General features: G+C 45.9%; 3 protein-coding genes across 6 annotated transcripts in view; 1 reads left to right on the top strand and 2 right to left on the bottom strand.

Annotated features, from left to right (window-relative positions):
* aspdh (aspartate dehydrogenase domain containing) overlaps positions 1–4,557 on the bottom strand; it is a 6,638-nt gene extending 2,081 nt beyond the window's left edge. For both annotated transcript variants that reach the window (XM_071407293.1, XM_071407210.1), the window contains exons 1-7: positions 4,445–4,557; positions 3,879–3,938; positions 2,689–2,833; positions 2,325–2,409; positions 1,784–1,933; positions 572–795; positions 66–205 (exon numbers count right to left, since the gene is read on the bottom strand). In XM_071407293.1, the coding sequence (XP_071263394.1) occupies positions 66–205; positions 572–795; positions 1,784–1,933; positions 2,325–2,409; positions 2,689–2,833; positions 3,879–3,933 (799 nt within the window). In that variant the 5' untranslated portion in view covers positions 3,934–3,938; positions 4,445–4,557. The remainder of the gene's footprint in view (positions 1–65; positions 206–571; positions 796–1,783; positions 1,934–2,324; positions 2,410–2,688; positions 2,834–3,878; positions 3,939–4,444) is intronic.
* Positions 4,558–5,980: 1,423 nt separating this feature from the next.
* On the top strand, positions 5,981–10,588 carry LOC139579207 (lysoplasmalogenase TMEM86B-like). The gene is made up of 3 exons (XM_071407690.1): positions 5,981–6,247; positions 6,526–6,769; positions 8,854–10,588. The coding sequence occupies exons 1-3, from the start codon at positions 6,197–6,199 to the stop codon at positions 9,306–9,308; spliced, it is 750 nt and encodes a 249-aa protein (XP_071263791.1). The 5' UTR covers positions 5,981–6,196; the 3' UTR covers positions 9,309–10,588.
* A 113-nt stretch (positions 10,589–10,701) lies between these two features.
* On the bottom strand, positions 10,702–18,825 carry LOC139578608 (hsp70-binding protein 1-like). 3 transcript variants are annotated; one of them, XM_071406491.1, is made up of 8 exons: positions 18,614–18,825; positions 17,856–17,981; positions 17,519–17,732; positions 15,579–15,803; positions 15,270–15,425; positions 14,976–15,072; positions 14,771–14,882; positions 10,702–11,154 (listed from the first exon to the last, which is right to left on the bottom strand). In XM_071406491.1, exons 2-8 carry the CDS (start codon positions 17,973–17,975, stop codon positions 11,074–11,076), a joined length of 1,005 nt encoding a protein of 334 aa, XP_071262592.1. In that variant the 5' UTR covers positions 17,976–17,981; positions 18,614–18,825; the 3' UTR covers positions 10,702–11,073. The 3 variants fall into 3 exon arrangements, with proteins under 3 accessions (XP_071262592.1, XP_071262762.1, XP_071262679.1); XM_071406661.1 differs by having other exon boundaries at positions 14,976–15,066; positions 18,614–18,819; XM_071406578.1 differs by having other exon boundaries at positions 17,856–17,986; positions 18,614–18,796.
* Positions 18,826–20,058: the final 1,233 nt, after the last annotated feature.

Genomic DNA, 20,058 nt, shown 5'->3' on the forward strand with positions numbered 1-20,058 from the left:
CACAACCCTTCATGTTCTCACACTGATTCATGCCACACACACACACCCTCTACAGCAGAACCCACCCAGTAAGCTGCTCCAGAAGGAGTTGTAGGTGGCACTCCCAGTTACAGCTCCAAGTTTGGCTGGGTTCCTCCTCACTGTATGCACTGTGAAGCCATTGGCACCAGTAACCTCCACCTCCACCACATGGTAATCACTTAGTCTAGGAGAGGGAGAGAATATGACTATGACATAGTGGGCCAATGCCTTTGCCCTTGTTAGAGACTAATTTACCCTAGTGTCCTCTAGGTTTTGTACACTTGACTCAGTGCCAACCTTTCTAAAAAGATATGCTGTGTAGAAGTGTGGGGGTGAATTAAGTTATTGCACAGCTGTGCTTCAGAGAGTGGGGGTTCCTTAACTGAAATAGGCTATGCAAATACATGCTGGAACGTGCCAGCATGTATTTTGTAACACTATGGGCAGAACAAGCTCACCTCCTTGCTTGTTCTGCCCATAGTGTTACAGTGATTCCCATTGTAATAGCGCATTCTGAACTATCTTGGGTTATTTAAGAAGCTCTGCTTACGCCGTATCCGACACAATCTCCCCCTGGACGCCAGCGAAACCCAGGGTCCCCGCTGCGATGGCTGCTGCCGCCATGGTGTTGACGTTGTTAGGGGCGACAGGACAGAGCTCTGCCACCGAGCCACCGAATAAGACCCGCCTCCCCTCATCCTCTGTCCAATCAGACAGCACGTCTCCTGTCAGACGGAAACATGACGGGTGCTTGGACATCCGGATGAACAGTGCCTTCAAGCAAAAAACGAGAGGAGGGGGCGTGAGATTAGTAAAGAAAGAGGAGAGGAGCAGAGGCAGAGGAGGGATTTAGAAAACTTGTGTTTTGTACATCAGTAATACAACAGAAACTCTTCAGATTTAAAGCTATTTAAAGGGAATAGAGAGCAATAGTAATGGTGTCTTTTTGTAGGAACTAACTCCACCATGGTTCGTTGGACAAAGTCTATTGGGAAATTAATTGCGTTTTTGTAGAGGTTTTGGGAAAATGCAGAAAATTAGGTCTATGTAACAGCATTCTGTCTTGTACAACCATTCTGCATGCTCTATGTAACAGCATTCTGTCCACTACAACCATTCTGTATGCTCTATGTAACAGCATTCTGTCCAGTATAACCATTCTGCATGCTCTATGTAACAGCATTCTGTCCACTACAACCATTCTGTATGCTCTATGTAACAGCATTCTGTCCAGTATAACCATTCTGCACGCTCTATGTAACAGCATTCTGTCCAGTATAACCATTCTGTATGCTCTATGTAACAGCATTCTGTCCACTACAACCATTCTGCATGCTCTATGTAACAGCATTCTGTCCAGTACAACCATTCTGTATGCTCTATGTAACAGCATTCTGTCCAGTATAACCATTCTGCACGCTCTATGTAACAGCATTCTGTCCAGTACAACCATTCTGTATGCTCTATGTAACAGAATTCTGTCCACTACAACCATTCTGCATGCTCTATGTAACAGCATTCTGTCCACTACAACCATTCTGCATGTTCTATGTAATAGAGAACAATGACCTTCTTCACCTTTAATAACAATCTGAATTTAATCTCACATTAATAAGGTCTACACATTATCTTATACTAACTCTTATATATTAACTTAACTATCTACATAACGTAACCAACTTAACTATTAACTATGCTATCCCTTATAAATGAACATATTTTACTTGTTAAATCCTCTTTCCTCCTCCCTCCTTCCCTGCACCTTTAAAGATCCACTATCATTGAGTCTCAGGATATCCTGGCCTCCCCACAATGCACCACTGGGGACATATAGGGTCCTCCCATGATGCTCTGCAGCCTGGCGCAGTTCCTGGTTCAGCTGTGGGTCTGAGAGGGCTGAAGGAGAGCCCACCTAAAACAGAGGCAGACAGAGAGGAAGGGAGGGAGAGATAGAGGGAGGAGGGAGGAGGGAGAGGGAGGAGAGAGAGGGAGGGAGAGAGAGGGAGGGAGTAGTTACTTCATTTCTGGTGCACAGTGTAACAAAGTGACTTTAAAAGAAAGAAATTAGACCACAATCTAGCTAGCTAAAGAATGTTCAATAAGAGATAATGCTCTAAAGTGTTAATTTAGATGTTTTTAGAAACAGAGAGATCTTACAAGAAAATGGAAACAGAGAGAGAGAGAGGGATCTTACCAAAAAATGGAAACAGAGAGAGAGGGATCTTACTAGAAAATAGAAACATAGAGAGAGAGAGGGATCTTACCAGAAAATGGAAACAGAGAGAGAGAGAGCGAGATCTTACCAGAAAATGGGCCTTAGAGAGGAATTGGACTCCAAAGTCTTTTACAATTTTGGGATGACACACCTCCACAATCACATCAGCACCCCTAGAACACACACACACACACGTTACTTGTGCACATGACATAACACACATTACAGTGTGTGTGTGTGTGTGTGTGTGTGTGTGTGTGTGTGTGTGTGTGTGTGTGTGTGTGTGTGTGTGTGTGTGTGTGTGTGTGTGTGTGTGTGTGTGTGTGTGTGTGTGTGTGTGTGTGTGGGTGTGTGTGTGTGTGTGTGTGTGTGTGTGTGTGTGTGTGTGTGTGTGTGTGTGTGTGTGTGTGTGTGTGTGTGTGTGTGTGTGTGTGTGTGACGTGGCTCTCTACCTGTCTGTAAAGTCTGGGAGGTTGTGTAGAATCAGCTCCTCAGCCACTGATTCTCTGAGTTTGTCAGTGTTTCTGTTCCACACAAAGACCAGTGTCAGGCCCACCTGGGCCCCTTCTCTCTGGAGCCGCTCCACAAGGTACTGCCCTGGAAGTTCAACAAATTCAAGTTTAATTGGCAGTGTTTACACAGGCAGAACAATTCTGATATGTTGTTGAATTACTGGCAAAGAGCTGATCTGATTGGTCAAAAGAACAATTGGTGAAAGGAATATCAGAATTGGGCTGACTGTGTAATCACAGGATGTTGGTGGCACCTTAATTGGGGAGAACAGTCTTGTGGTAATGACTGGAGCGATATTAGTGGATTGGTAACAAGCATATAAAACATGGTTTCTATGGTTTCCAGGTGTTCGATGCCATTCCATTTGCTCCGTTCCGGCCATTATTATGTAGTATTCACTACTACATACAGTAGTAGGCAATACAAACTGAAAACCATGAACACAACAAAAGGCCTATCATAAATATACAATCAACATTATGAATACCAGTAGGTACAGATGTAGGATCTACATTTGATCACCCGGTTGCAGGACAACTTGTAGTGTATTTCAGTTTTAAAAAGTCTTCTGAAGTTTTTAATTTCCACTCTGAAATTCCAGACTTGATTTTCCCAAACAATTTTTTTTTATCACCCCCCACAAAAAAGTCCTTTAATAATAATCCACATAATAATGCACATGTCCTGTTGCTGCAGGATTATTTTCCTGCTGTAGCAAACTGGCTCAAATTAAGATCCTACATCTGTAGATAAAAGGTCAAACAGAACATAAACCTGGTGAACTCTCCGCCCAATCAGTACATTAGTTGATCAATTAACAATCAGATAGAGAAGAAACCCAGCAGTACTTAGGCCCTCGAGGGCCTGTAAATGAATGACCCTGTTGTAAAGTGGTATGATTTATGAAGATGGGACCTACTGACACAGACTGACCACAGCAATCAACCCAGGGACTGCAGCTGAAAATTAGTCGGCTGGCTAAAACTGCCACTTTTATAGTAATGTTGATGAATGTGCATCTTCCCTGTAAAACTACATTTAATAAATGAATCCATTCCACAGTGAGAACATATGAGATGTGATGAGGAGGGAGGAAGAGAGGAGGAAGACAGGGGAATACACCACTGACCTAAATGTCCATATCCCACAACTCCAATTCTCATCACTGGCAACTTGTCAGTCATGGTTCCTGGTGAGAAAGAAGACCAGAGAAGACAAGTATATGAGTTGATAATTCCCACTGCCAATGGAGCTCTCCTTCTCTCATGACCTCACACTCCACCCACCTCCCCATGGTGCCAGAGAGACTGGCTCTTCAAACTATCCATGACCCCTCTGACCTGGCCAATGATTGATTGCCAGGGTTCAGGTTGTTAGGAGGCTGGACACCTGACCATCCTCACTTCCTTTCCAGGTCAGAGCCTCACTATAGATTTATGCAGCCCTTCCTTCTCTCATTGGGCCATCAGCTATTGTATTATTTACAGCTTTATCATTGTTTCTATTTTCTCGCTCTCTCTCTCTCTCTCTCTCTCTCTCTCTCTCTCTCTCTCTCTCTCTCTCTCTCTCTCTCTCTCTCTCTCTCTCTCTCTCTCTCAGCTCTTCATCTTTTCAAGAACTTCACTTTGTACCTAGACCCTATCTACTCTGGTGGTCCTCAAAACTGTCCTTTTAACAACATTTACTGCTACTCACCGGTGAATTCCTCTCCCTGCTCTCTTTCTCTCCAAACCTTCTCCTTCGCAATCTACATTCCAACTGACACCCCTTCTCAGAGGATTGTGGGAAAGGTAGGGGTCAAAGTTCGACTCTGAGAGAATATGTTAATTATTAGTCCCTGTATCAGTGAAATTGTTGTGGGTTTTGTTTTTGAACCCACACATTTTCACAACGTTTAGCAGCCGTGAAAGGAAAGGCTGGCAGTGAAAGGAAACTACCTGAACAAGTCATAGATTATGGACAAAACAAATGATAACTATACTGCCGTTATCTGACTGATAATATATTTGATGGATTTTATCTATATTTTGATCAACAAAATTGGTTGGTCTTGTAATGGATACAGCAAAGCCTATGAGCTGTGCCACACACAGAAGTGATTACAACTGAATGTGGGACAATGTAATGTACACAGTACAATGTACACAGTAGCCTAAGTCACATGCTGCCTCCAGTGGCAACACAGTCGTAGAAGCATCAAATGAATACTATCACAACATTGTCTGTGTGTGACGTCATACCGGCGTCCTGCTAGTTAATGCCCTATTCTGCCCTTAGATCACCTGACCCGACAGGCCAGTTGACCCTCTTGGTGGTAGGGTTCTGGGTTCACTACAGGTTCACTGTCGTTCATAGAACTAGGGTTAGAACCCTTAGTGTTGGTATGACTGAATGTCTCTACTGCCACTGTGTGGACAAACTAAGTACTGCTGGTGACTGTTGCATACAGTTGTGGATAGATACACTTTAAGTAGAGTGAGTCGCTCTATTCCACAAAATGTATCACATACCAACTAATACTTGTCTTTATTTACAACCTTGAGGCAGGAGACAATGAGAAGAATGGTTTTGATGAGATACTGATAGAGATTGTATATTGTACAGGGATTGTTGTAGGACTGTCCCCAAGGTAATAGCCATGCTATCTGACATTGGCTTCTGACACAAGTACTTATTCTGCATGTCTGCATATTTGTAGCCTGGTCCCAGATCTGTTTGCACTTTTGCCTACTAAATTCCATTAGGAATTGGCAGTAGAGCCGAGACAGACTGGCACTCAGGCTAGCACATTTGTTCTACATAATTTATATTTTCTAAATATCTGAACGTTCCACAGCGTTGTGCCCTACTGAACACAGCCGGGTTCAGAGCTATGTGTCCTACTGAACACAGCCTGGTTCAGAGCTATGTGTCCTACTGAACACAGCCTGGTTCAGAATCATGTGCCCTACTGAACACAGCCTGGTTCAGAGTCATGTGTCCTACTGAACACAGCCTGGTTCAGAGCTATGTGCCCTACTGAACACAGCCTGGTTCAGAGTCATGTGTCCTACTGAACACAGCCTGGTTCAGAGTCATGTCTTAATACATGGCTCTGGCCCAGTTCAACTTCACCCTCAAGTTGATGTCACTTATCTGGTCTAGTTGGATGGGCCAAGGGTCACTACTGGCAGAGTTGAAAAGTAAAACTGAGAGGAGGAGACATTGGGCATTGATTATAACTGAGCAATCTGACAGATAACGTGTCACTGTGATTGGTCCAAAGTTCAATGTCGACCGGCACCAAGAGACAGGGACACACTCAGACAGACTGAACCAGTGGAGAGAGAAGAGAGAGAGAGAAGTACAGAGGAAAAGAGAAACACATGAAATCCTCTGGAAGGAGGCAGGACTGAAGAAAAGAAACAGGTACAGCCCAGATACATACAGGCCTTGGTTCTGAGAGAGATGGACATCCTTGAAACAGCCGCCTATGACCGAAGACAGCGAAGAAACACGGTATGATCCTTACCTCTAATCACACACACACACACACACACACACACACACACACACACACACACACACACACACACACACACACACACACACACACACACACACACACACACACACACACACACACACACACACACACATTAATAACACACACACTTTTGTGTTAATGTATAATAATGTAATTATTGTAAATCTCTCATATTAACTACCTCCCTTCTTCCTCTCCTCTCGTCTCCCCTTCCTCTCTCTCTCTCTCTCTCTCTCTCTCTCTCTCTCAGTACTGTGTTCTGTTTCTCTTTCTCTCGCCGTTCTTCCTGGCCATCGCTGTCTACTTCTATCTGTGGATCCCTGACTCCTCCCCCTCCGTCCTCGCTGCGGCTATTAAGGCCGCCCCTGTCATCTCATTGGCTCTCCTGGTGCTGAGCTACAAAGGGGGGAGGAGTCTCCTCGGCGTGGCGGGGGGCCTGATCTTCTCGGCAGGCGGAGACTGTTGCCTTATATGTCCCGAGCTGTTTCTCCATGGTAACGAGAGCTTTTTCTACTGCTACTGATAAAGTCCTGCAGACACTACAGACATGGCAGATAGCCTAGGTTAGAGAGGGCAAGCCAGAAACTGGAGGGTTGGCAGTTTGAATCCCATGTCTGACTGGATGTCACTGGAGGGTTGGCAGTTTGAATCTCATGTCTGACTGGATGTCACTGGAGGGTTGGCAGTTTGAATCTCATGTCTGACTGGATGTCACTGGAGGGTTGGCAGTTTGAATCTCATGTCTGACTGGATGTCACTGGAGGGTTGGCAGTTTGAATCTCATGTCTGACTGGATGTCACTGGAGGGTTGGCAGTTTGAATCTCATGTCTGACTGGATGTCACTGGAGGGTTGGCAGTTTGAATCTCATGTCTGACTGGATGTCACTGGAGGGTTGGCAGTTTGAATCTCATGTCTGACTGGATGTCACTGGAGGGTTGGCAGTTTGAATCTCATGTCTGACTGGATGTCACTGGAGGGTTGGCAGTTTGAATCTCATGTCTGACTGGATGTCACTGGAGGGTTGGCAGTTTGAATCTCATGTCTGACTGGATGTCACTGGAGGGTTGGCAGTTTGAATCTCATGTCTGACTGGATGTCACTGGAGGGTTGGCAGTTTGAATCTCATGTCTGACTGGATGTCACTGGAGGGTTGGCAGTTTGAATCTCATGTCTGACTGGATGTCACTGGAGGGTTGGCAGTTTGAATCTCATGTCTGACTGGATGTCACTGGAGGGTTGGCAGTTTGAATCTCATGTCTGACTGGATGTCACTGGAGGGTTGGCAGTTTGAATCTCATGTCTGACTGGATGTCACTGGAGGGTTGGCAGTTTGAATCTCATGTCTGACTGGATGTCACTGGAGGGTTGGCAGTTTGAATCTCATGTCTGACTGGATGTCACTGGAGGGTTGGCAGTTTGAATCCCATGTCTGACTGGATGTCAATGGAGGGTTGGCAGTTTGAATCCCATGTCTGACTGGATGTCACTGGAGGGTTGGCAGTTTGAATCTCATGTCTGACTGGATGTCACTGGAGAGTTGGCAGTTTGAATCCCATGTCTGACTGGATGTCACTGGAGGGTTGGCAGTTTGAATCTCATGTCTGACTGGATGTCACTGGAGGGTTGGCAGTTTGAATCTCATGTCTGACTGGATGTCACTGGAGGGTTGGCAGTTTGAATCCCATGTCTGACTGGATGTCAATGGAGGGTTGGCAGTTTGAATCCCATGTCTGACTGGATGTCACTGGAGGGTTGGCAGTTTGAATCTCATGTCTGACTGGATGTCACTGGAGGGTTGGCAGTTTGAATCTCATGTCTGACTGGATGTCACTGGAGGGTTGGCAGTTTGAATCCCATGTCTGACTGGATGTCACTGGAGGGTTGGCAGTTTGAATCTCATGTCTGACTGGATGTCACTGGAGAGTTGGCAGTTTGAATCCCATGTCTGACTGGATGTCACTGGAGGGTTGGCAGTTTGAATCTCATGTCTGACTGGATGTCACTGGAGGGTTGGCAGTTTGAATCTCATGTCTGACTGGATGTCACTGGAGGGTTGGCAGTTTGAATCTCATGTCTGACTGGATGTCACTGGAGGGTTGGCAGTTTGAATCCCATGTCTGACTGGATGTCAATGGAGGGTTGGCAGTTTGAATCCCATGTCTGACTGGATGTCACTGGAGGGTTGGCAGTTTGAATCTCATGTCTGACTGGATGTCACTGGAGGGTTGGCAGTTTGAATCTCATGTCTGACTGGATGTCACTGGAGGGTTGGCAGTTTGAATCTCATGTCTGACTGGATGTCACTGGAGGGTGGCTGGTGTGTAACGTCACTGGAGTACTCTGACATACTTCTATGACTATTAACCATGTATGGCGCCATCACCTGCTGTTGTGCACTTGAGCAAGACACTTAACCCACCATTGCTGCTCTTGGGGTGTTGCACTGCAGCTGACCCTGTGCTCCAACCGCTCTGTGTGTGTCTTGTTGGGGCGGATAAAGCAAATAGACAAATCTCTATTTCAGGTGGAATACGAGCAATAAAGTAATGTTGTTGTCTCTCTAATCCTCTCTTCAGGAATGGCCTACTTCGCCTTGGCCCACCTGCTCTACTCCCTCACCTTCCTCTCCACTCGTTACTCCTCCCTCAGCCCCTCCTCTTCCCTGTCCTACTTCTTCTGCCTGCTCCTGTGGCTGCTGGGGGGAGGCCTCTACGCCTACCTCTTCCCTTTCCTGCAGAAGACGCCGGACGCGGCCGCCCTGACTCCCGGCGTCGGGGTGTACGTGGCTCTGATCGTTCTGATGGCTACGCTGGCGGTTCGCACCCGCCGACCGCTGATCATGCTGGGCAGTTTGATCTTCATGACCTCTGACTTGACGCTGGCGCTGCAGACCTTCAAAGTGACGGAGCCCCTGGAGCACGGCAGGCACATCGTCATGACGACGTACTACCTGGCGCAGCTGCTGATCGCCGTGGGCGACATCAAGGCCGTGGAGGGCGGGGATGAGTTTGCCAAATGGAAGAAATCTTAGTTAAGGGGTTATGTCAGATATGGGCTAGGTCCCGATTTTCCACCCTGCTCCCGAAGTGTGCAAATAACTGCACACTTTCTTACATGGATTTAAAAATGGTGGAAACTCCCTCCAGCCAATGCTTACTTATACTAATCTCATGCTTTTAAATCAATGACAGGGAGTGTTCAAGTGCACAATTCTGGAAAAGGGTGGAGAATCGGGACGTTGCCATGGAAAGCAAACTTGGGACTACTGCTCTCTGACTAGTCGACAGCTATAGGAACTTCAAGCTGTGTTGAGACTAGACTGAGAATGTGTCAGGAAAAAGTTGAAAAAGGAAGATTCCACCAAAGAAAATCCTCTTTATTAAACAAAACCTCAGAGTATCAAGACAGTCTGTCCCATTTGTTGAGAAAGCTCAGGGATGGGGCTGGGAAACATAACCACTGCCAAAATTCATAGACCGCTACGGATGCAAGGACTGACATGAGATCCACATGACAGTTTTTTTAATAGTCCAGAATAAAATTCAATTTAGTCAAGGAGAATGATATTTCAATGTCTGTGAAAACAGTCCTACGGTCTTAAAGAAATTATTTGAGATGTGATGCACTTCCCTTGTGTTAGTTATGGTTTATCAAACACATTCCGTATAACGGTCTGTTGACATGAAGAGACTATTCTCAGAAATTAAGTCCCTTATGAAAAAATAAAATGTGTATTTATTCATGATGAAATGAGGATGAAAAATAAACAAAGTTGTGTTACATATTTCATGTTATTTCAGACATTAGTACTCTGCAAAAGTCATCCATTGTGTTATAGACACAGACAAGACAGAAACATCTCAACAAAACATTGACAAATGGTGGATATTCTGAATGAAAGAGTCATTAACAAAGCCAAACACAAGAAGCCAACAGAAATGATTTATGGGTAGTGAAACTTGATCAAAATGGATTCTAATAAAACATCTGACTAATGAAGCTGAAAGATGCTAAACGGGTAACTTTATTTTACAGCCTAATTACCTGCTACTTATTCAGAAACATAACTATTTTATGTAGTTTAAACAGTGTAAATTACTTAATATTACCCAATAACTAGTTGTCACTTGGTAAATAACTTTAACGAATACAAGAGGACACCAATTATTACCAAATAACGTCACACTATGCCAGATAAATAAATGGTGACAGGGCTGTAAAATAGCATTACCACTAAAATGTTACATCTGATATTTTATGTGTGGAATCTGAGGTTTTGTTGGGCACACCCAGAATCCAAAGGTCAAGGCTTCTCTAATCTGTTTTCTTCAGCAGCATAACAGCAACACGGGGAAGCACGTCACAAAGCAGGATCAGAGAACCTGAATAAATGTTCAGAAATGACTTGCGGTACTATCGGAAAATAAAATATTATATCTTTATTCATCCAGGAAAACACCTTTGAAGTTAGAAACCTCTTTTGCAAGAGGTCAGCAGGAAGTAGTCAGGTGTATATCCAATACATAATGATATATAGACTGGACATGGTAGAAGTGACGGGACACAAGAGATCGCTGAAGTTTATCTGCGTTGCCTGGTGACAGTGATTAGTGAGGCACCCTCTGCTCTCTAAAGCCTGCTACACTCTTGGATCCAGCCGCCCTGTAACATGGGTCTAGATGGACAAACCACATCAGCATAATTTCCTCAAAGAGAGTTCATTTTTTAAATGGATGTCCTCCTATGTCTCCTAGCCAATGACGGCACTGCAGGAGAAGTGGAGGACCAGTTGGATTTCAGCGATCCATTCCACTGTCGTCAGGTTTCCGTCCGCAGAAACAAGCAGAACGCAGGCGCTTGCAAAACTCCAACTCTTCCTATAAGGAGGAGACCAGAGGAGAACTCTGTCAAGGAAACAGGACAAGATGCAGCCGTGTGGCAAATAACTAACAATATAAATAGAAAAAGATAGGGGGGGAATCAATACATTATTCCATGTTATTAGCGATGCACCTTGAGAGATGGAGAAGACCGGTGGGAAAAGTAAGAGGGCAAGAATGAAAAGGTGATTTGAGAGATGGGGAGAGGAGACACATGGGGAGTGACAGAGGGACGGTATTAGAGAGATGGGGAGAGGAGACATGGGGAGTGACAGAGGGACGGTATTAGAGAGATGGGGAGAGGAGACATGGGGAGTGACAGAGGGACGGTATTAGAGAGATGGAGAGAGGAGACATGGGGAGTGACAGAGGGACGGTATTAGAGAGATGGGGAGAGGAGACATGGGGAGTGACAGAGGGACGGTATTAGAGAGATGGGGAGAGGAGACATGGGGAGTGACAGAGGGACGGTATTAGAGAGATGGAGAGAGGAGACATGGGGAGTGACAGAGGGACGGTATTAGAGAGATGGGGAGAGGAGACATGGGGAGTGACAGAGGGACGGTATTAGAGAGATGGGGAGAGGAGACATGGGGAGTGACAGAGGGACGGTATTAGAGAGATGGGGAGAGGAGACATGGGGAGTGACAGAGGGACGGTATTAGAGAGATGGGGAGAGGAGACATGGGGAGTGACAGAGGGACGGTATTAGAGAGATGGGGAGAGGAGACATGGGGAGTGACAGAGGGACGGTATTAGAGAGATGGGGAGAGGAGACATGGGGAGTGACAGAGGGACGGTATTAGAGAGATGGGGAGAGGAGACATGGGGAGTGACAGAGGGACGGTATTAGAGAGATGGGGAGAGGAGACATGGGGAGTGACAGAGGGACGGTATTAGAGAGATGGGGAGAGGAGACATGGGGAGTGACAGAGGGACGGTATTAGAGAGATGGGGAGAGGAGACATGGGGAGTGACAGAGGGATGGTATTAGAGAGATGGGGAGAGGAGACATGGGGAGTGACAGAGGGACGGTATTAGAGAGATGGAGAGGAGACACATGGGGAGTGACAGAGGGACGGTATTAGAGAGATGGAGAGGAGACACATGGGGAGTGACAGAGGGACGGTATTAGAGAGATGGGGAGAGGAGACACATGGGGAGTGACAGAGGGACGGTATTAGAGAGATGGAGAGGAGACACACGGGGAGTGACAGAGGGACGGTATTAGAGAGATGGGGAGGAGACACATGGGGAGTGACAGAGGGACGGTATTAGAGAGATGGAGAGGAGACACATGGGGAGTGACAGAGGGACGGTATTAGAGAGATGGAGAGGAGACACATGGGGAGTGACAGAGGGACGGTATTAGAGAGATGGAGAGGAGACATGGGGAGTGACAGAGGGACGGTATTAGAGAGATGGAGAGGAGACACATGGGGAGTGACAGAGGGACGGTATTAGAGAGATGGAGAGGAGACACATGGGGAGTGACAGAGGGACGGTATTAGAGAGATGGAGAGGAGACACATGGGGAGTGACAGAGGGACGGTATTAGAGAGATGGGGAGATGAGACACATGGGGAGTGACAGAGGGACGGTATTAGAGAGATGGAGAGGAGACACACGGGGAGTGACAGAGGGACGGTATTAGAGAGATGGGGAGAGGAGACACATGGGGAGTGACAGAGGGACGGTATTAGAGAGATGGAGAGGAGACACACGGGGAGTGACAGAGGGACGGTATTAGAGAGATGGGGAGAGGAGACACATGGGGAGTGACAGAGGGACGGTATTAGAGAGATGGGGAGAGGACACATGGGGAGTGACAGAGGGACGGTATTAGAGAGATGGAGAGGAGACACATGGGGAGTGACAGAGGGACGGTATTAGAGAGATGGGGAGAGGAGACACATGGGGAGTGACAGAGGGACGGTATTAGAGAGATGGGGAGAGGAGACACATGGGGAGTGACAGAGGGACGGTATTAGAGAGATGGGGAGAGGAGACACATGGGGAGTGACAGAGGGACGGTATTAGAGAGATGGAGAGGAGACACACGGGGAGTGACAGAGGGACGGTATTAGAGAGATGGAGAGGAGACACACGGGGAGTGACAGAGGGACGGTATTAGAGAGATGGAGAGGAGACACATGGGGAGTGACAGAGGGACGGTATTAGAGAGATGGAGAGGAGACACATGGGGAGTGACAGAGGGATGGTATTAGAGAGATGGAGAGGAGACACATGGGGAGTGACAGAGGGATGGTATTAGAGAGATGGAGAGAGGAGACATGGGGAGTGACAGATGGATGGTATTAGAGAGATGGAGAGGAGACACATGGGGAGTGACAGAGGGACGGTATTAGAGAGATGGAGAGGAGACACATGGGGAGTGACAGAGGGACGGTATTAGAGAGATGGAGAGGAGACATGGGGAGTGACAGAGGGATGGTATTAGAGAGATGGAGAGGAGACACATGGGGAGTGACAGAGGGATGGTATTAGAGAGATGGAGAGGAGACACATGGGGAGTGACAGAGGGATGGTATTAGAGAGATGGAGAGGAGACACATGGGGAGTGACAGATGGATGGTATTAGAGAGATGGAGAGGAGACACATGGGGAGTGACAGATGGATGGTATTAGAGAGATGGAGAGGAGACACATGGGGAGTGACAGGGGGATGGTATTAAGGCTGGCTCCTAGCCGAACGAGTGTGCTGCATCCTCCCTTCAAAGACATTTGCTTGAAAAACGAGAAAAAAGCGGCAACATTAGCGTTTGTCCATATTGAGATGCTGTAGCCAGTATATACTTCCTCAAAATAGTCTGAATTAAAAAAAAATCATCACACACAATACCCCATAATGATAAATAGTAAACAGGTTTTTAGAAATGTTTGCAAATATATTAAAAAGAATAAACAGAAATACCTTATTTACATAAGTATTCAGACCCTTTGCTATGAGACTCGAAATTGAGCTCAGGTGCATCCTGTTTCCATTGATATTCCTTGAGATGTTACTACAACTTGGGAGTCCACCTGTGGTAAATTAAATTGATTGGACATGATTTGGAAAACCAAGCTATGAGAATGAAGGAATTGTCCATAGAGCTCCGAGACAGGATTGTGTCAAAGCACAAATGCTTGAAAAACGAGAAAAAAGCGGCAACATTAGCGTTTGTCCATATTGAGATGCTGTAGCCAGTATATACTTCCTCAAAATAGTCTGAATTAATCTAAGATAACTCAAAAAATGTCATTACTTTTGACGTTTAGTCGCGTAATTTTACATCTAGTTAAGATGTTTGGTGCAGTATTTCTAAACTAAAAAAATGTGCATGTGAACGAGTGTCTGTCGTTGAATGATAAATACTTAATTTAAGAATCCCTACCGTTGACCAATGACTGACGAAGGGGCGTAGACTTCTGCTACCGAAATTCAGTTTGACTCGAGAAAAAAGTGCAAGAACATCCGAACCCTCGCCGAAGACCAAAAACTTCACAAAATGTCATAATATATGCACAAACTGTGCCTTTGAGAGGTTCTTGGGTCACATGGGAAGTGAAAGAAGGAGAAGAGTGGAGAAAAGTGTGTAGGGGTACCAACCTGACACTCCTCTCTCCCCTGCAGATCCTCAGCCCGCTGGTTGAGCATCTCCTCCAGCCCCAAGGTGGGGCTCTGACAGTCCCTCAGACCCAGAGGACTCTCCTCCACCAGGCTACAGACAGAGAGATTTGTTTTTATTGAAGCTCTATTGAGAAGACATTGCAAGTTCCAAGCCATTTTCTCTTTGTGTGTTCCCATGTATTACCAGCAGAGGGCGCCGAGCACATGCTCGTGGAAGGAGGAGTGAGGCGTGCGTAGAACGGACACCAGCTGTTGCACCATACCCATGGAGAGAACTGTATCTGAGACAGGGAGAGATAGTACATTGCCACACAAGGACACACATTTCTTTAGTTATGATCCAAATAACCCAGTTCAAATCATTTCTTAGATCGGGGGACACAAAGCATGATACTCTCTATAGACACTACCAATGACAACACACAGCAACAAACAGAGTCTCGCTGTCAGACTGAGTCACTGTTCGTCACACACAAACCTTTATGCTCTGGGTGGACTGTGAGCAGGTTGAGGAGTAAGAAAGACGACTTGGTCCTCAGTTTCTCGTTGTCAGACTGCATGCCTCTCATCAGCACAGAGAAGCCATCGTGAGACAGGAAGGCCCTGAGACCTACTTCCTGCTCACGCACCAGACCTGATGGAGAGAGAAAGGGTTACTGTGTGGTACTTCACTGCTGCTCAAATCTAAATAAAATCCTATCAGCAACACCCAGGCCAGTGGAACTTCATTTAGATCTGAGAGGAACAGGATATACTAGCAATATTGTTGCCAAGTGTCAACACTTACAGGAGACAGCGTAGAGGGCCTTCACTCGAACGGTGGGGTGGGGATCTGAGTCGGTCAGCTGCAGCAGTTTGGATAGCGCCCCCTTGCTGAGTAAGTGGCACTGCACTTCGGGCATGTTCTGGGCACAGGAGGCGATGAGCTGGGCACCACGCCACCTCACGCTGCCCTGAGGATGATTCAAGCACTGCGACATACACAGGTCCAACCCACCCAGGGTCATCAGGTCTGACACACAGACAGACGAGACACATTACAATGGATACAGTATTATTAATGAATATAACTTGTCATTCATGTCCATGTTTAACTGTCTTTACTGGATTATCATTATACAGTAATATACAGTGCATTAGGAAAGTATTCAGACCCCTCGACTTTACACATTTTGTTACATTACAGCCTTACTCAAAAATGTATATAAAAAAAAAATCATCACACACAATACCCCATAATGATAAATAGTAAACACGTTTAGAAATGTTTGCAAATATATTAAAAAGAATAAACAGAAATACCTTATTTACATAAGTATTCAGACCCTTTGCTATGAGACTCGAAATTGAGCTCAGGTGCATCCTGTTTCCATTGATATTCCTTGAGATGTTACAACTTGGGAGTCCACCTGTGGTAAATTAAATTGATTGGACATGATTTGGAAAACCAAGCTATGAGAATGAAGGAATTGTCCATAGAGCTCCGAGACAGGATTGTGTCAAAGCACAAATCTGGGGAAGTGCACCAAAAAATGTCTGCAGCATTGAAGGTCCCCAAGAAGTGGCCTCCATCATTCTTAAAATGGAAGAAGTTTGGAACCACCAAGACTCTTCCTAGAGCTGGCCGCCCGGCCAAACTGAGCAATTAGGGTAGAAGCGCCTTGGTCAGGGAGGTGACCAAGAACCCGATGGTCACTCTGACAGAGCTCCAGTTCCTCTGTGAAGATGGGAGAACCTTCCAGAAGGACAACCATCTCTGAAGCACTCCACCAATCAGGCCTTTATGGTAGAGTGGCCAGACAGAAGCCACACCTCAGTAAAAGGAGTGACAGCCCGCTTGGTGTTTGCCAAAAGGCACCTAAAGACTCTCAGACCATGAGAAGTAAGATTATCTAGTCTGATGAAACCAATATTGAACTCCTTGGGCTGAATGCCAAGCATCACATCTGGAAGAAACCTGGCACCATCCCAACAGTGAAGCATGGTGGTGGCAGCATCATGCTGTGGGGATGCTTTTCAGCGGCATGGACTGGGAGATCAGTCAGGACCGAGGGAAAGATGAACGGAGAAAAGTACAGAGAGATCATTGATGAATACCTCCTCCAGAGCGCCCAGGACCTCAGACTGGGGCGAAGGTTCACCTTCCAACAGGACAACGACCCTAAGCACACAGGCAAGACAACGCAGGAGTGGCTTCGGGACAAGTCTCTGAAAGTCTTTGAGTGGCCAACCAGAGTCCGGACTTAAACCCGATTGAACATCTCTGGAGACCTGAAAATAGCTGTGCAGCGACACTCCCCATGCAACCTGACAGAGCTTGAGAGGTTCTGCAAAGAAGAAAGGGAGAAACTCCCCAAATACACGTGTACCAAGCTTGTAGCGTCATACCCAAGCAGACGAGGTAGTAATCGCTGTTAAAGGTGATTAAACAAAGTACTGAGTAAAGTGTCTGAATATTTATGTAAATGTGATATTTCAGTTTTTTTGCTTTGTCATTATGGGGTATTGTACATAGTTTAATCCATTTTAGAATAAGGTAACAAAATGTGAAAAAAGGTCAAGGGGTCTGAATACTTTCCGAATGCTATGTATAAAACTACAGCAACTTAACGTTTAATTTGATATTGTTTTAACTAGGGTCCATCAAAGACAGTGGAATCTTTCATTTGGGTCACAAGCTGAAGTGTAATTTCTTTACATCAGCAGCTGTTGCTTGGCATGTCTCACCTCTGGCATTGTCTAGGTTCTCACACAGCTCTGAGAGAAACTCCAGTGCCCTTTCTGTCTCCCCCTCTTCATCCTCTTCATCCTCCTCTCCCTCTCTCCCCCTCTCACACCCTCCATCTCTCAGCATAACACGCATACACTCCTTCATCTGTTCCACCTCGCTGTTCTGTCCTTTGGCCACTTCCGCAAGAGCTCCTTTCAACCATTCTTTCCTCTGTAACAAAAGTGACATTATGTAAAATTGGTAGTCAATGTAACAAGTTGTTGTGAGATCTGCTAATCCACACAGTCATCTGTAATGAAGACGACCTGGGAGGTGACTAGGAAGGACCATTACCTCCTCTGACATGGGTTCAGGGAGGGCAGGTCCATCTGCAGCAGAGCCAGCCTCCACAGCCAATCGAAGGACACCCTGGAGGTTTTGGGGATGTCTCCTGTTGCGTTGGTCTTCTGCCATGATGCTCTGTGCCGATGAGAAAAATGGGTGAAATTATTCCAGAACTTGTTTTTTAATGTATTATTCCCCAAATTCGGCACTGAATTGTGGTCAGAAAGCGAAATCAACCTATGCACTTGGTAACGTCCAATTAATTGCTAATTGCAATTAGGGTTCCAATCTGCTCTACAAATTCTGACATACGATCAGTATTATGCTATAGTCTATTGATAACTTGAATGACTAATTTTAGCTAGATCTCCAGGAAGCAGCTACGCGGCATGTAAAGAGCCGCAAGTTCCTGACCCATTCCATTCTCAAATGAATCAACTAACCATAGCCCGATTTGGTATTAAAGTGGATGTAACTAACGTTAGCTAGGTGAGTGATGAAAAATAGGACATTTTATCCCTGATACTAGGCCTAGCTAACAGCGAGCAAGTTGTTGGCTATGAAAGTTGTCACATAAATATCAAGCACATACAGAATAACAGCTGCTGGGTAGGTTTAGCTAGTTTGAGAGCTACAGCAAAGGTCTTGGGTAGGCTACAAAGCCAGAAAGAAAGCTATCGTACTAGCTACTGTTAGCACAGTAAACAACATGTCAGGCAGTTTGACGTAGCTGGGCTGCTCTTTTTACTTTGGTCTCATATACTTGCCTGTTTGTTCAAAACTCCGACTGTCACAAGGTTAAAGTTGTTTTTTATTTCGCTGCCCTTTAATACTGTACAAGACTGTAACGATACTAGAACATTCTAGCTGGGTGACAAGCTAATTGCTGTGCGTAGAATCATCATGCGTTTCAGGGGAAGCCATTCTTCTTCTTCAGTGGGTTTCATTGCGGACTACAACCCAAAAAGGTGTATTGCCGCCACCAACTGGACGGGTTCAAATCAAATCCAATTTTATTTGTCACATGCGCCGAGTACAACAGGTGTAGGTAGACCTTACAGTGAATTTCTTACTTACAAGCCCAACAATGCAGTTTTAAGAAAACATATTTTAAAAAGTAATAGATAAGAATAACAAATAATTAAAGAGCAGCAGTAAATAATATACAGGGGGTACCGGTACAGAGTCAATGTGTCAATGTGCGGGAGCCCCGGTGTCAGGGTAATTGAGGTAATTATGTACATGTAGGTAGAGTTATTAAAGTGGCTATGCATAGATAATAACAGAGTAGCAGAAGCGTAGTGAGGGGGGGAGGCGGCAGTGATGCAACCGTCAGGATGCTCTCGATGGTGTAGCTGTAAAACCTTTTGAGGATCTGAGGACCCATGCCAAATCTTTTCAGTCTCCTGAGGGGAAATGCCCTCTTCACGACTGTCTTGGTGTGCTTGGACCATGTTAGTTTGTTGGTACCTGCTCCACTACAGCCCCGTCGATAAGAATGGGGTCGTGCTCGGTCCTCCTTTTCCTGTAGTCCACAATCATCTCCTTTGTCTTGATCACGTTGAGGGAGAGGTTGTTGTCCTTGCACCACACGGTCAGGTCTCTGACGTCTCATCATTGTCGGTGATCAGGCCTACCACTGTTGTGTCATCAGCAAACTTAATGATGGTGTTGGAGTCGTGCCTGGCCGTGCAGTCATGAGTGAACAGGGAGTACAGGAGGGGACTGAGAACGCACCCCTGAGGGGCCCCCGTGTTGAGGATCAGTGTGGCAGATGTGTTGTTACCTACCCTTACCACCTGGGGGTGGCCCGTCAGGAAGTCCAGGATCCAGTTGCAGAGGGAGGTGTTTAGTCTCAGGGTCCTTAGCCTAGTGATGAGCTTTGGGGGCACTATGGTGTTGAAATCTGAGCTGTAGTCAATGAATAGCCTTCTCACATAGGTGTTTCTTTTGTCCAGGTGGGAAAGGGCAGTGTGGAGTGCAATAGAGATTGCATCATCTGTGGATCTGTTGGTGCGGTATGCAAATTGGAGTAGGTCTAGGGTTTCTGGGATAATGATGTTGATGTGAGCCATGACCAGCCTTTCACAGCATTTCATGGCTACAGACGTGAGTGCTACGGGTCGGTAGTCATTTAGACAGGTTACTTTCGTTTTCTTGGACACAGGGACTATGGTGGTCTACTTGAAACATGTTGGTATTACAGACTCAG

The sequence above is a fragment of the Salvelinus alpinus genome, chromosome 1 (genome assembly GCF_045679555.1).
Source record: "Salvelinus alpinus chromosome 1, SLU_Salpinus.1, whole genome shotgun sequence".
Lineage (NCBI taxonomy): Eukaryota > Metazoa > Chordata > Actinopteri > Salmoniformes > Salmonidae > Salvelinus > Salvelinus alpinus.